The sequence below is a fragment of the Podarcis muralis genome, chromosome 9 (assembly GCF_964188315.1).
Source record: "Podarcis muralis chromosome 9, rPodMur119.hap1.1, whole genome shotgun sequence".
Lineage (NCBI taxonomy): Eukaryota > Metazoa > Chordata > Lepidosauria > Squamata > Lacertidae > Podarcis > Podarcis muralis.
Window position 1 is genome coordinate 7,660,226 of NC_135663.1, and position 16,605 is coordinate 7,676,830.

General features: G+C 43.0%; 1 protein-coding gene across 4 annotated transcripts in view; it reads left to right on the forward strand.

Moving 5' to 3' along the window:
- CTNNA2 (catenin alpha 2) overlaps window positions 1-16,605 on the forward strand; it is a 547,409-nt gene that overhangs the window by 379,619 nt on the left and 151,185 nt on the right. For all 4 annotated transcript variants that reach the window (XM_028744068.2, XM_028744067.2, XM_028744069.2 and 1 more), the window contains one exon: window positions 10,336-10,416. In XM_028744068.2, coding sequence (XP_028599901.1) covers window positions 10,336-10,416 — 81 coding nt within the window. The remainder of the gene's footprint in view (window positions 1-10,335; window positions 10,417-16,605) is intronic.

Here is a 16,605-nt window from a genome sequence, read left to right on the forward strand (position 1 = left end):
AAGTCTTGGAGCCTCAGCTTCAGGACCTGTCCTTCCAGTGAGCACTCAGGGCTGATTTCCTTCAGAATGGATAGGTTTGATCTTCTTGCAGTCCATGGGACTCTCAAGAGTCTCCTCCAGCACCATAATTCAAAAGCATCAATTCTTTGGCAATCAGCCTTCTTTATTTCAAGTAACAGTATGCAATTCCCCAACTCGCCCCCCCAACCAGCCACATTGATCACAGTTCTTTTATTACGTGATAAAGTAACTGTTTTCCTACCAATGTTGCTTGCATATTCGATCTGTTATTATTATTAGTCACTTTCCTCACAAGTGACCCAAAGCAACTTGCAAGCAGTATAAACCCTACAACTATATACAACCAATATAAACATCAAACCCAGCTATACAACTGAAAATTTAGGTCTTACAGATCCTGCCCCACTAAAAGAGGACTCAAGTACTTAAAGACTTTGAAATGATGTCCAGGTAAAAAGGAACATTTTTGTCTGGCATCTAAAACTAGGCAAAGATTGTGCCAGGTGAGTGTCCCTTGGGAGAGCATTCCACAAGTAGGGAGCCACCACTAAAAAGGTTTGTTATCATGTTGCCACCCTCCAAATCTCCCCTGAAATGTTGATTGCAGGGACTGGGTTGGTTCCCGTGCGGAGAGGCAGTCCTTGAGATATTCAGTTTCTGAGCCACACAAGGCTTTACAGGTTAAAACCATCACTTTGAATCGATACCTTTCACAGGTCGATTTTGCCAACATCAGAATCCCCAACGTCCTAATTTCGGTACTTGTTCTTTAATTGTTTTGAAGTTTGCTTTTCTCACTGTCTTTTTAAAATGGCCAAATAATATAGACTTCTCAGAGGAAAACTGCAAAGCTGAACTTTAAATTATCCTTAAGATGATGTGCAAATGGCCTAGGTAAGAGAACACTGCCTTCATTAACATACCAGGTATCGTCAACCCAGGATGCAGTGCAGGTGTGCTAATGCAGAAGGGACACCAGTGGGCATTCCCAGTTTCTTCATGTTGGACCCCTTCACAGAGAAGGAGATTGGTACCCAGCCACTTCTGCCACAAGCAAATAAATGTGTTTTTACCAGCCAAGTCTGTCAGGAGCAAATTTAAATGGTCCTCAGTAATAATTTGAAGCGTTTGTAGAAAATATGTGGTTTTTCTTTGGCACGCTTGTCCATAGAAGGGAGCAGAAAGCCCAACTAGAAAAATTTTCTTCCGCTATCGAAAGTTTTTTTCTTGCAGTCAGGAAGGAGTGGGAGGACAAGCTGTGTGCGATTGGGAAAACAGAAGTTTGAAGGTAGTTAGTTCTGATGCATTTGAAATAATTCTGAAAGCATTATAAATCATTACCAAAATTGGCTTTGAGTCTTATCTTATTTCACCAGTATGGGAATACTTTCAGATGTCTCATCTATCCATCAGTACATGTGTGCCCATTTCCAAACTTGTCCCATTCTCTTGATGTCATCATTGGCTCCAAGATCATTTCTATTTATTTAAATCTCCCCCTCTCTATCTGTATTTCTCTTGCTCGTGTGTGTTCATCTGTGCTCTCATGTTAATTTTTAAGTGCACTGTAGGAGGATGAGTCTACTACCTCCTGATAAAATCTCCTTGCACAAAAACATATGCCTGTGTTAAATTGGAGGCACCTGTTTTCTTTGGATGTAATAAAGTGGGTGTATTTTTTTTACTCATTTAGAATTGAAATAGTGCATCATTTCCTGAAGTAAAAGTGAAAATCACTGATAGATCTTTGGAATGTGGGTTATTCTAAGAGTTTTGGTGCAAATTTAAATAGCCCTTTGGCTACAATCTAAAGTGTCATTGAGATTTCTCTTGTTTCCTCCCTCCCCCGCACCCCAAAACATAATGATTCATGGCCTCTAAGCCACCTGTTTGAGCTGCACTGTGAATGCACTCTAGTGTATGAAATCAAAGGATATGTGTATTTATTAAATCTAACTATTGTTGCCATCACAAGTTAATGGGTGGTAAAATATTAGTTTAATTGATGGGGTTTTCTTCACCCCCCCTTCCTGTTTTGTTCTGCAAACATGACTATACCTGACTATAGTATATTGGCAGAGGATATGCTGTGAATGAGATGAGTTTAGATCCTCTCCAGATTGCAAGGCTGAGAAAGAGCTTCAGTTGAGATCTTGGAGAGTAATTACTACTTCAAGTATCTAATACTGTAGTAGATTGACCAAACTCCATATGTATATATGCTTCTGTGTCACCCACCCAGTTGTTCTTTTCATACATACTTTCCAGACAGCTCAAAAAGTATCAGAGAATGCGGACCTGAATATCCCATATTTTGACCTGTGTCAAGCTCAGTGCTCTGTAGACCCAACTGACCTTGAATCAGTTATTGTGTTGCATGGTGGTTCTGCTTTTGGGTGGATGGTCAGCTCCAGAAGGTGGTGTTTGGAGGATAGAGGATACAGTGTTCAGCAGTGTGTTGTTGTCAGTATGATGATAACACACAGCTTTGAGACTCCTCTTCACCTTCTGCAAATGAGATGGTGGTTGTGTCCAACAGGCGCCTGGTCACGATGATGGAAGGGATAAGGGCCAGTATATTGAGGCTTAATCCAGACCAAACTAATATGCTGTTAATGTGTGGTTCTTCTGACCAGAAGAGTGGAGTGCAGCCTGCTCCAGATGGGGTCCCTCTGAAAGGGCAGATCCCTAGTTTGGGGGTTCTCCTGGATCCATTGCTGTCACTTGAAGCACGGATGGCATCAATGGCATGGAGTGCCTTCTACCAACTTTAGGTGGTGGCTCAGTTACAACCCTATATGGACAGGGATAACCTGGCTGCAGTAACCTATATTCTGGTAATATTAGATTACTGCAATGTGTTTTATGTGAAGGCAGTTCAGATACTACCACTAGTGCAGAATGCAGCCACCTGAGTGTTGACAGTCGAGGAGACTCAATCATATAGCAAATACCTTGGAACTGCTGCACTGGCTGTACATTTCTGGGCCCAATTCGAAATGCTGATTTAAATAGTTAAACTCTTTTACAGCTCAGGACCTCAATACCTACTGGGCACTCCTCCCAATATGAACCTGCCCAGACCTTTTTCTGGGTGCCCCCTCTGAGGGAGGCTCATGATAAGGGAGGGAGCCATTTAAAGCTAATGTTTTCCCCAGTTAGGTCTGCCTGGCTCTACCATTGATATCCATTTGGTGCTAGGCTAAATCTATTTTCTCAAGCATTTGATGGATTGTGACAAATGGGCTGATGGCCTTTAGGATGAAATATCCTTTCTATTGATTTTGTTTGTTTTCTTTTCTGCTGGGTTTCTTTATGGGCTATTGGAATGATGTCATTGAAATGTATTCTAGATTCAGATAGTTAGCCGTGCTGGTCTGATGCAGTCGAAATAAATGTAAAAATTGTCCAGAAGTACCTTAGAGACCATTTAAAAAAAAATAAAAAATAAACTTATTTTGATTGAAATGTATTTTTTTTATGTTATGCCATCTTGGCTTTTAACCTTTCTGCAAGTTTCTTAGAAACTTCTTTGTAGTCAGCAGCTGAAAAGTCAAATGAATAATCACATTCTAGTTATGTTATATGTGTGTGGCTTGCTAGTGAAAATAAGTGTGCTGGCATAGTTTTGTATCAGGGATGCTTTATAGCCACAGTTGAAGTGAGTCATCCCTTAGGAACGCTTCTCACAACCCAGTCAGCATGTGACATTCAGTGCTTTAGATCAGCTAAAGACCTGCTCCAGCCATGCATGTATGCCTCTTGATGTCACTGCATTTCATTTCATTATTTAGACTCATAGAATTATTGAGTTGGAAGGGACAATGAGGGTCATCTAGTCCAACCCCCTGCAGTGCAGGAATCTTTTGCCCAATGTGGGGCTTGAACTCACAACCCTGAGATTAAGAGCATCATGCTGTACCGACTGAGCACTTTTGACCATTTATACACTGCATAATTGCAATTATCTGTGTATGGTGTACAATAAACTTGATATAATGCAAATAAAGATCAGTTAAAGATATAAAATCATAATTCAGTTATAATTCTAGTTGGGATAATAAAAAGTCTTCAGTAGCTGCTGGAAGTTGAACAGGGAAAGGGGCTATTTGATCTCAACTGGAAGGGAATTCCATAAAAGTCCATAGTACTGAATGCATGGCCCCTGGTAGATACAAGCCATGCATCTGTTGAAGAACACTGGCTGTGACTCCACAGAAGAACTAAGTGACTGAGCAAGGATATAAGGGAACAGGTGGTCCCTGAGGTATTCCAGGCCCAAGTTGTTAAGGGCCTCGTTAATTGATACAACAACCTAAACCAGATCCGGTAGCATATGAGAAGTCAGTATAAGCTTTTGAGCACTGGAATTATGTGCTGGTGATAGTCTGCCCCCATCAGCAGTCTAGCTGCAGAATTTTGGTTAACTCTCAATGATCAGCAGTTGTTTGTGTAAATTGACTTCATTGAATGTTATTTCCTGAGAGACAGTTTAAGAAGGTGTGAACGTATGACATGTGGAGCTCTATTTGTCATCACTCACCCCCCCCCCCACAAACATCATTACTGGATGTTGAGAGTGGATATGAATAGCATGAACCAGCCTTGACTCACAGTGAGTGTGTTGGCCCAGCAAAACCAATTACAGGTCTCTTAATTTGTGGACAAGGTTGTCCCATCGCACATTCTCTATCAAAAGACGCATTCACCCCAAGAGCTCTCTCTGGTAATCCTTGTTGATGTGACCACCTGCTACCATATGGCTGCTAGAACACAGAGTGCCCATCCATCCTTGGGTCATTTGGGAGGGAGGGAGGAAGCAGATGGGGTAAGAGAAGTCAAAAGGAGGAGGAATGTGGTGGCACATATAATTAATGGTCCTTCCTGGAGAAATAAAATCGCCATGTCTACCAAATGTTCCTGTGACTGGGTTTTACTTCCTCTTACTATTACATTCCTGCCTACCAGTTCTGAGATATTAAGGAGAATTTCTTTAAAAGAATAATGATGTTTTCTAGTAGGACGGAAATACTGGGAATCATTTGAGGGTCATCATCCCCGAATAGTAATGCATGCCTTAATAAAAGAGTGTGATATTGAAGTTCTGAATGAGCTGTGAATAACGGTGTCATCTTCCTTGCTGATGATCTGACCATGGTGGGAGGGAGTGAAGAGAGAAAGAGAGAGATGGAAGAAATGTACATTAAGGCACTATAGCTGTTAGATCGATAGATAATCTGTCTGGCTGTCTCTTTCTGGATAAATTACTGGGTAAATGGCACCGGGATGTTTTGGACATACAATGGGTAATAATATGTTAGTAGGTGAGCTGCCGGAGTGGTTTTAGCTTTCACTTGTATATCAGTTGCACAGACTCCACGAGGGAACATTTCATTGTTGGAAAACAATGGCCCTTGTTTTCTAACTTTTTTTTTTTTGCAGAACTATTTGAAAAAGCAGGAATATGTCTGTGTTACGAATTGATGCATTGTAAAATGCCTTATATTTGTGGCTGGTGCTTCTTGTACAGGAAAGGAGGGCCTTGTTTCTTTAAAACCCCTTAATTCTAAGGCTCCCTTTATCTTGCTTTCGTTACTAGAAGCACAATGGCACTTTGGTACAGCAGTAAACTTGAGTGACGTGTACTTTTCCTGCACAGCTTTTGTTGCCACCATACTTTTAGCTAGTAAATAGTGCTCTTGCAAAGGTTGCATTTCTGAATGCAATTGTTGCAGATTCCAATAAAATCAGGACTGGATTCATGTCTGACTGATGCCCCGTATTTGTGTGTGTGTGTGTGTGTGTGTGTGTGTGTGTCTGTGTCTGTGTGTGTGCCACACATACACAGAGAAAATGACTAGCATTTGTTCTCTAGTTTATGGAGCCAAATAATTTATGTCAGTTTCTTAGATCAGTGTATGCTTTTTACTGCAGCTCTGGGGAGTGCAATACATGCGTGTTTGTAATGGCCTCTAGGAATTTCTTTCCAAAATCACAGTTTTGATACGTAGGAATTTCTCAGACGTAGATGGGATTTGATTGTCGGAAACAGTGTCCAGGTGGAAATTGTTAAAAGTCTAGGAAAATCCGGACATACGGAAGTGTAGATTTTTGCTAATGACCTTAAAAATAGCTCAAAAGCTTTGCTCTCTTTTTTAAGATTTTGCAAAAAAAGGTCAATAACTTTGGGCAAAACTAAGAAACAACATCAACAACCTTGGCCAAAAAGGAAAAAGAAAAGAAGCTCAATAACTTCCCCAAAAAAGCTCAAGATTGTCACTTTTAGAAATATGGCAACCCTATGTTAATGAAATGTTAAAGACACTAAGTATACTTTAATAAACACATATATTTCCAGCATACAACAGATGGCATACAAAAAAGGCTGCCAGCAGCTATGATCCATCACCTGTCCTTTCCCCCCTTTCTTTTAAACTATTTAAACTACCGGTATATGTATTCTAGTTCTCTGGATGTCTTCCTTTTCGGATACCTGGATCATAGGTTCAAGTAGAGGGGTTTCTTTCCCACACCAAACTGTCTCACACATTTAATTTCCCTACTTATTAAGAAAGAGTACAACTGAGTGCCAGGTTATACACTGGGGGCAATTTGATTTATTAATAGTTATACAATATGGCTGCCCTTCTGTGATTCTGTGTGTCTGTGTGTGTGTTGATTGTACCCATTACCAGATGAGAGAACATCATGTTAGTATTAAAAGACCTTTAATGATACGATGAACATATCATTACAATAAACATTGTACAATAAAAAAGCAAAAAAACCAAACCAGCTTATAATGCTGTTTGTTCACATTATATCAATACCCTTTGCATTATATCTTAAGGGAAGATGGCTTTCCAATCTCTCAAGCCAACCTGTCATAACACCCTCATTTTTGGGTGCGGGGAACATCCTGCTGAGAGTTTCTGGAGGGTGCAGTTGTTTTGCTCTGGTTATCTCCCACTTGGACTACTGTGCAATATGCTCTATGTGGGGCTACAACTAATCCAAAATGCTGCTGCCAGGCTGGTGACTGGGAGTATCCACCAGGGCCATGTAACACTGGTTCTAAAAGATCTGCATTGGTTCCCAGTACATTTCTGAGTGCAATCAAAGTGTGGGTGCTGACTTTTCAAGACCTACATGGCTTCAGCCCTGTATACCTGAAGGAAAGTCTCCACCTCCATTGTTCAGTCTGGAAACTGAGATCCAGCTCCTAGGACCTTATGTCAGTTCCCCCATTGAGAGAAGTGAAGTTACAGGGAACCTGGCAGAGGGTCTTCTCGGTAGTGGTGCCCACCCTGTGGAGCACCCTCCCGTCAGATGTCAAGGAAATAAACAACTATCTGACTTTTAGAAGACAGGCATCCCTATACAGAGAAGTTTTTAATGGTTCATGTTTTACTGTGTTTGATATTTTAATTTGTTGTGAGCAGGGCTATTTCTCATGCAAAAAGGGTGCTGGAACTCTCCATCCTCTCCTCCTCCCTGCTGTGGGGCTCACAATGGCGCCCACCTGAAAGGTGATGGAACTGTGTTCCAGTGTGTTCCTGCTGAAAAGAAGCTCTGGTTGTGAGCCAACCAGAATGGCTGGGGCAGCCCAAGCAGATGGGCAGAATGATGATGATGATAGATTGGATTATACTAGCAATATACCGGTATGTCAGCACATGGTAATTCTGAAAAGAGGGGAGGTGTTGTAGCTCAGTTTTCTACTGCGAATGCAGAAGTTACTCAGTTCAGTCCCTGGCATCTCCAGAAGAGGACTGGGGAAAGGCCCATGTCTGAAACCCTAAAAAGCCATTGATGCAACAATAGTCTTCATATATTCACATGCTCTTCTGTTGTCTGAAGTGTTGCACAATACCAGCTGCTATAGTGTATCCATTGTTTTATTTTCAAACACTTCTGGAAGTATATGTGTTGTTAATGAGGTCTGGGTGTTGGAGTTGTCTGCAACAGTTTGCTCAGATCTTCTGATGTCGCCTTGTGCTCATTGCACAAAGTCAGACTTTGTCTCTTGCAATTTCCAAGTGCTGCCAGCCACTCATGGCTGTTTCCTGCACTATTAGGAAATACAGGTAACTGATTCATTTTTTGTGGAGTTCATAGTAACCTCTGACTATTCTAGCTTTCAGAGAATAGAAGGCAGCACTAAGATTCAAACTGTGGTGTTCTTGGTTGTTGTTGTTTTAAAAAAAAAATGTGATAAGAGATTAACTAATCTTTAAAGAGACAACCTTCTTCTAAAAAGCAAGATAGTACATACCCTGAAGTCATTTAAAGCTTTCCCTCCCTTAGACCTTTAAAGCTATCCTCTTTGCTGTTTTTTTTATTTGACCGTGAACTATAAAATACAGTTTCCACCCTACCAACTTCCTTAAAAAAACACCAAAAAACCAAACTTGAATCGAGGATCTTTTTGTGTTGATACTTCCTCCAAGGGGGGAAAATGTTTTAAGTGGAAGTTGCCTTTATCCTGCACCTAATGTCTGCCAATGTGAGCCTTGTTACCGTCGTAAGGAACATTTTCCTTCTGTCCTCAAGCTGTTTTGCTGCTTATTATCATGTTTTAACATCCCTGCTGCCTGGCAGGATGGAGATTAGAAGCTCTTAATATTCGTTTTATAGTGAGGAGTATTGCCAGATTTTTTTTTTCCTAGAGCAAAGGCTACAGTACAGGGATATAATGCATTAGCACAAAACTTCGGTGCGATCTACTGAGTCACCTTAATCTCCCCTCTTCATCCTTTTATGATTTGTTTTAAAGTAATCTGCTGCACTCAGCAGTTATCCCCTTAATATTGGAGTTGAAAAACTTAATATAGGAAATAACTCCCGATTGGCGATGAGACAGAAGCAAAGCAGTATAAAGAGGGAGGGCACAATCCTACAGGCCAGGATGTTTTCCCGGGAAACAAAATGGGGGCTATGCAAGGGACAGCAAGAAGACATCCAGGCAGACTTATCAGCCAGGTAGCTGGAGGTTGGATGGAGGGTGGGAAGGTCTGAGATCGGGTGATGTGCTATCTGCTGTAGGTGATATTAAAAAAAATGTGGGATTTGATTAGGCCACCCATGTAGAGTGCAAGAGAGAGAGAGAGAGAAGAAGAATAGAGGTGAAATGAAGGAGCTGAAAAGTAAAAGGGTGTTAAGGTAAAGGTAAAGGTACCCCTGCCCATACGGGCCAGTCTTGACAGACTCTGGGGTTGTGCGCCCATCTCACTTAAGAGGCCAGGGGCCAGCGCTGTCCGGAGACACTTCCGGGTCACGTGGCCAGCGTGACAAAGCTGCATCTGGCGAGCCAGCGCAGCACACGGAACGCCGTTTACCTTCCCGCTAGTAAGCGGTCCCTATTTATCTACTTGCAACCAGGGGTGCTTTCGAACTGCTAGGCTGGCAGGCGCTGGGACCAAGCAGTGGGAGCGCACCCCGCCGCGGGGATTCGAACCACCGACCTTTCGATCGGCAAGCCCTAGGTGCTGAGGCTTTTACCCACAGCGCCACCCTAAAAGGGTGTTATATGTGTACAAATGATCTGATGTGTAGGAGAAGAACCAGCTGACAGTGGAGTCACGTGCATCTACAGAATGAAGGATCTGGCAAGAAAGTATGGCCAGAGTTTGATCAAATGTCCGGGAGGATGCATTGGAGACCTTTTGGGTTTTGCAGTTGGAAGGTCACTCTTGTTTTTATCAAGGGCTGTCCCAAAGGAGTGCAGGCAGCTAAGATAGGTGTTGGAATGAAGTCCCCCAACAGATCACACCTCTATAGTCCCAAACTTGTTTTGCTGCTAAATACATGGCATTTGTCCATATATCTGATACTAATGAGAACCACTCAAAAAGCTGAACACTCCCATTCCTGGACTGTGTTTCCTACAATCTAGGACACCACATTCATTCTGATGCATTTGTGTGCTCCTGGTTAGACAGATTTCCACTTCGGTGGAGGGCAGAGGTGGCTCCTAGCTGTGATGGCTATGTTCTCCCTCCACCATCAAAGTAGTCTGAATACATGTAGCTGGGAAATGCAGTTGGGGAGAGTGCTGGTTCACTTGAATGCTGCTTGCAGACTTCCAATGGGCATCTTGTTGACCACTTTGGGAGCAATAGGCTAGACTCGATGGATCTTTAGCCTGATCCAGGTGGGTTCCCACATGTGATCAAATATTTTTGTGTATACTGGAGTGGCTGCAGCTGGAAGGGAGTGATATACATATTTTATGCAAGCTGAAGTTCCTAATGTCTTTTTTTCCATTGTGTTTTACCTAATTAATTTTTTAATTGTGCTTTATCTTTTGAACAGACTGGAAGGAAGGAGAAAGGAGACCCACTTAACATAGCAATTGACAAGATGACCAAGAAAACAAGAGATCTACGAAGACAGGTACTTCTTGTTCACTGAGCTTTTTTATTATTTAATTTAAGGAAAACTTCCATGCTGGATAGCCAGCTGCTGAGCCAATAATAGACCTAGAGAGATGTGTCCTATTTTAGCAAGCATCTTCTCACACGTCTCAGTGTGGACTCTTTGCTTCTGAAACTGCAGGCTTCCAAAGTAGGCGCTAAGGAGTCTGGCAGAAGTATGGATTTACAAAGGTCTCTTGCTTATTATCTGATTCCCGTCCCCCATTTATTTTTATTTTAAAAATATTACTATTGTCCCCTTCGGCTTATCAATTTTTGATGCGGATCACAAAGCCACGCAAGCAGCCGACAACAATAAAATAAAATTAGCAATGGTGATATGAACCTGAAAAAGTAAAAATGCTGTTTAGAGCAGAGACACTGCGGTCATCCTTGGGTGAAATTACATTTCTCAGGGGCTAGCAGAGTCTTTTGCCTGGGTGCCAGAGAGGGAAAGAAGAGACCTCATTCCCCTCCTTATGGTGGCTTAGCTCTGCCAGCCAGGTAAGCAAAGATTAAGGAAAGTAGGCTTGCTTGTTTTTAGAATGAAAAGGTTTGGGTAGCCCCATTGAGAGGGGCAGGGCCTTGGGCTCAGAGAGGTAAAGTTAGCTCAAATTTGCATTGATCCAAATTTCATTCTTTCCTTTTTTAAAAAATAAACAACTCTGTGCCAAAGCAGTCTGATGTGAACTAGAGAAGGGAGGATCACCCACTTTTAACAGAGTAACAGCATCAGATTAGCTGTAATGTTAACAGATCTAAACTTTAGGGAACCTAGAGCTAGGCTGGATATATTCTGAGCTGTCCTCCCCCTCCCCCTATTAATTTTATTTTTAAAATGTATATCCTGTAACATTGTCATTTCAAAAGACCGGGGGCAGCAGCTGAAGTTGAACCCAAGTGATAGGAACCAGCAGATCAGCCCATTGCTTGAAAAACCCTCAGAAATAAAACATTTGGAAAATGAGACCCACCGACTCTAATTTGAATAAATTATAAAGCAATGAATATGTTGGCTTGTTCTGCACAACTTATCCTACTTTGTTTGAAGAATTTGAATGGGGGGGGGCGACTGCATAATTTGAGGCATTGCAAGGATAACTGAAAGTGGCTTGACTTTTGTCTCCCATCTTAGTACTGTACTGAATTTTTTTTGCCGATGAAGCTGTGTGACTCAAAAGCTCACTTCTAACCTTTAGCAAACCGTCTCATCTAAATGGTGGAATCCCCCCCCCCCACTTGCTCTGTGTTTCTAAATATTATACAAATATTATTGGTTGGCTGCTAAAAGTGATTTGTCAACTAAGCATGATAAATGCACCATGGCCTCTTGCCTGCTCCTTTTAGTTCAGGAGGGGGAACCTTCAGGTCTAGGGGCCAAATACTGCCCCCAAGACTTTCTATTGGACCCTCAAGACTTTCCCCACAACATATTCTCTCCCCAGATTCCCCCTGCATCTCAGGCCATGTCCATTATTGGCCCTGGTTCAAACCCTCCTTGAGTGGTTTTGCCTGCCTAGAATGTGGCCTCAAATTCTAATGATGCCCTTTGCTTGCCAGGATAAAAAGGTGTGTGTCAATTTATGTAGAAACTAGTTTACTATACAAAGGCCAAATTTGCATTTGTTGCTCTGACCCCTTTTCCCTCTAACCCCACCCATCACTGTCATGTGGCCCTTGGAAGTTTTCCCAGAATGGAATGTGGCCCTTGGGGTAAAAAGGGGACTCATCTCTGCTTTAGCTAATGCTACCTATTTTGCTCTTGTAGAGAGTTTCATAGCTGAGCCAACAGCAGGTATGAAATTATATTCCAACGACATAAATGCAGGGAAGTTAATAGCAGTGTTGCTGCTAGGTGCTGTTTTTCAGTATTAAGGCACCCGGCTTGATTTGGCGGAGCTGCTTGCGGCCCAAATGTGTGATCTTGCTAGGTGATGTGATGGTGATTGGTTCAAGGTGCCGGATTAGCTCAAAAAGCTTCTGCATTCAAGATCCCTGGCAAAGTTTATCTGCAATTTGTCATGCAGCTATCTAATACTCTTTCCAGTTTGAGAGGAGTAAACACTGGGCTTTTCTCACTTAACAGTCTTCCTTGGTTATGCTAAACGTATACACCTCCATGCATCCCTTTCAAACATCACTCAACCAGAAAAGCAAGGAACAAAACCCGGCTGCGAACAAAGTGCTTAGGAGCGAGCAGTCATGTCAGAGGCAGCAGCACACAGCTCTGGCTGCCTCTCCTTCTGCTGCATGGAAAAGATGGGGAGTTTGAAGTCTGAACGGAAGTTGTGCCAACTGGCAGGACTCTTTGCTCTTCTCCTGCAGAGAAGCTTGTCAGACAGAACAAAACAAGCCTCTTTCATTGCAGGCTAGGGCAGACAGACACATTCACAGCAGCAGGGTGATTCCCTCCTGCCGGTTATTTTGGGTTCTTTAATGTTTTATATCTTCTGGGGGAGAGGGGGAGTAGAAACAAAAGGAAATCACTAAGTTGATAATTTCTTAATGCTACAAGTTGTCCTACAACAGCAGAGAACACATGGTTCCTCAGAGACTATACTTCTGAAGTGGCATTGCATTGAGTGAGGAGGGCAGACTGAGGAGCTTGCCTTCTATCCAGGGAGACTGCAAGCCTGCCAGGGCCTAGTATCATTTTGTATACATCTCACTGCCTGCTGGTTGCCTGACTGTCACTACCCCAGCATCCCACGTGTTCCAACTTTTCCCTCCAGCCGTTGCAACCTCACCCCGTTTTGGATGGTTTCTGAGCTGACTGGGCAACTGGTCCTCTTCTTCTCTAGCTTTTTAGGCTTTATTCCCGTTCGTTGTCTTAGCTGGGCAAAGTACCTTCAGAGCGCCAGATCAGCTCCCTTCATCTTGAGAAGGCACTGCTACCATCCTTGTGTTCCACCTCCACTCCTGCCACGTTGCAGCAATCACGAGTTGCTGCAGTCAAAGGCTGCTTAAATAAGGGTGGGTATGTTGTTTTCAGCCTGGGGGCCATGTTCCCTTCTAAGCAACCTTCCAGGGGCCACATGCTGGTGGTGGGTTGGGCCAGAGAGGAAAGGAAGCAAAGCAATAAATATGAATTTTGCTTTTGTACAGTAGACTAGCTCACATATTCCATCCAGGCTAGCAAGAGTCATTATAAGAATCCAAGGGACCATTCCAGGCAATAAAATGCACTCAAGGAAGGGTGTGGCCTTGGGATAGGGGGTCTGGGGGTCCCAAAGGCCATATAGAGAGGCCTGGGGCCCACATACTGCCACCCCTGTATTAAAGCAAGCAGGGTCTCCTTTAAGGGTTACCTGAAGGAAGTCAAACCCCCATTTTAGGTTGGCTGTTGAAGGAACATTCAAGTACCACTAGGAGCTCCCCGTGATACTACTTTCCCACTCTGTTTATTGGAGATCTGACCCTGCTTTTTTAAAACACATACATAGGAATAAGGGTGGATAATGGGCAGTGGAGCTCACATATCTATTAAGCACAGTTTGCTGTGATGATCCTATCATTGTCAATAAACAGTGGTTGGATTTTCCAACTAACAGTAATTCACATTCTATCCACTGAGTACTTCCTCTGTGCTCAGTCCCTGGAGTTAGCTCAGTTGGTTAGAGCGTAGTGCTGATAATGCCAAGGTTGCGGGTTCAGTCCCCATACAGGCTACCTGCATAGTCCTGCATTGTAGGGGGTTGGACTAGATGACCATAAGGGTCTCTTCCAACTCTACAATTCTATGTTTCTATGGGCAACCAGGAAGGGGTTAAAAGCATCCCTTCCAGCAGTTGAGAGTTGCACCAAATTTTACGGTAATTAAAGTAAAATCTGAGGTCCCTTGTTGCATTAGCCATCTGAGGAGTTCCAAGCACTGCCACTTTTGATCAGACTAGTGAAAATCATAGAATCATAGAGTTGGAATAGACCACAAGGGCCATCGAGTCCAACCCCCTGCCAAGCAGGAAACACCATCAGAGCACTCCTGACATATGGTTGTCAAGCCTCTGCTTAAAGACCTCCAAAGAAGGAGACTCCACCACACTCCTTGGCAGCAAATTCCACTGTCGAACAGCTCTTACTGTCAGGAAGTTCTTCCTAATGTTTAGGTGGAATCTTCTTTCTTGTAGTTTGGATCCATTGCTCCGTGTCCGCTTCTCTGGAGCAGCAGAAAACAACATTTCTCCCTCCTCTATATGACATCCTTTTATATATTTGAACATGGCTATCATATCACCCCTTAACCTCCTCTTCTCCAGGCTAAACATGCCCAGCTCCCTTAGCCGTTCCTCAGCAGGTATCCTAAGCAGGTATCATCTAAATTTCACCCCTGGGTAAAATTTCAACCAAATTTCACAATTTTTATTTTTAACAACAAAATCTAAGGAATCCAGAGGAAAGTTAAGAGTGTTGTAGAGACCGGCAACATATTTATACATCTCTTGAGCAGACCTAGACACCCTTCCAGCCAAGCTTCCCTGGTTTTATCCTATGGGACTCTTCTGGCACTGCAGCAGTGATGACTCCATAACTATGCCAGACCTTGAGGTTTAGAAAATAGAAAAGGACTCATTCACAGCATTAAATTCAGTGTATGTTGTACTATAGAATTCTCCATCCCAGTTCTTTGGGGATTTAGCTATATAAGAACCACAAATTTATTATATTGTACTCCAGCAGTGGGGAACCTCTGGTCCATGTGGCTGAATGTCCAAATAATTGTGCCTAGGGGGAGTCCTGATTAGGACTGCATTCTCCAAACTGCACCCATCTGCCCACCTGTTACTTCAGGTGTAGGGCACGTAAATATGTGGCTGGGATCAGCTGCAAGCAGACTCCAAAGGGTCTCTCTCCATGTCCATCAGCAGATTGGCATCAAAAGTGAACTCATTGGAAGAACCACTGTCAGTGCCAGTCACCTGAATGGGGACCCCCTTTGAAGTCAAACATGTGATTGGCACTGACAGTGGACTTTCTTCTCAGTGGCTATGAACTGAAGAGTGCTGAGATAAGTTCCCCTGAAGCTGATGCAACACCTGATTTGCACTGATGGCACAGGAACACAGTGCAGGACAACTTGCACTGAGAGGAAGCCCCCTGTGGCTGACAGATGGAGGGCCCAATCCACTTGCCTGTGGGGTTGGGGGATGTAAGGTTCCAGCCAGATCCAGTTCTCTACCCCCTTCTATAAGCAAATGATCATCTGAGACTCTACCTACATCAAGCATTTAGAGCTAACATTTTGATACAGTGGGAGGCATTGGGTGGCACCCCAGTCATTGTGCAGCTGCAAAATCATGCTTATTGGATTTATCTCCACATAACAAAGATTTGTTATTGGAGTCAACAAGGTCTCTGTCCTTGAAATCTGGTTTTATGGAAGCAGTAACAACAAGCTATTTTTTCCATCTGCCAATCTCCCCAGTGACCTTTAAGAAATTAATTATTTGTTATCCTGTTCCTCACAAAGAGATATTATTAAACAAGCAGCAAATTGCCATCAGAAAGATGGGATCTCTGTTTTGTTTAGCAGCTTCAGTGCTGAAGTCAAGGATCAGAAACACAAACAGTAATGAGGACTTGGGGCTGTATTGTCAATATCTATTTTTTTCATCTGACACTGTAAACACATATGGCAGCAAATGCCTCTTCTTCCTGGGTAGCATTGCCTGAAAAGAATAGGGACATTTGTTCGTAATCCCTCACAAAATACCCTCTGATAATTCTACCACAAAGTACTGTACCCAAAGATACTCTGTTATTTTTTTCTAGAACCTGAGAGCACGGTGACTAAGGCAACCCTCTAGGCTTCTCTCAGTGGCCCCAGGTACTCTCCCAAGCCATGTCCCCTCTCCAGCAAAACCTCTTCTCCTCTTATAATCCTTTGTCAAGTGATTTCGCCTGGCAGGAATGTGTCCTTGAGCACTGATACTGCCACTGGCTGGTCTGGGTGGAGGGCATGTGCATGTGTGCAAGCAATATGTCAAAAGTAGTTTACTGTTCAAAGACAATTTTACAATGGTTGCATTTGCTCCTGTCCACCCCTGACCTGTGGCTTTCAGAAGGGAATGTGGCCATTGACCTGAACATGGTTTCCCCTCCCCTGATCTGTAGCCTGCTTCAAACATGAGGCTTAAAGATGCTCTACAGGGTAAGGTTGTAGCAGCTGTTG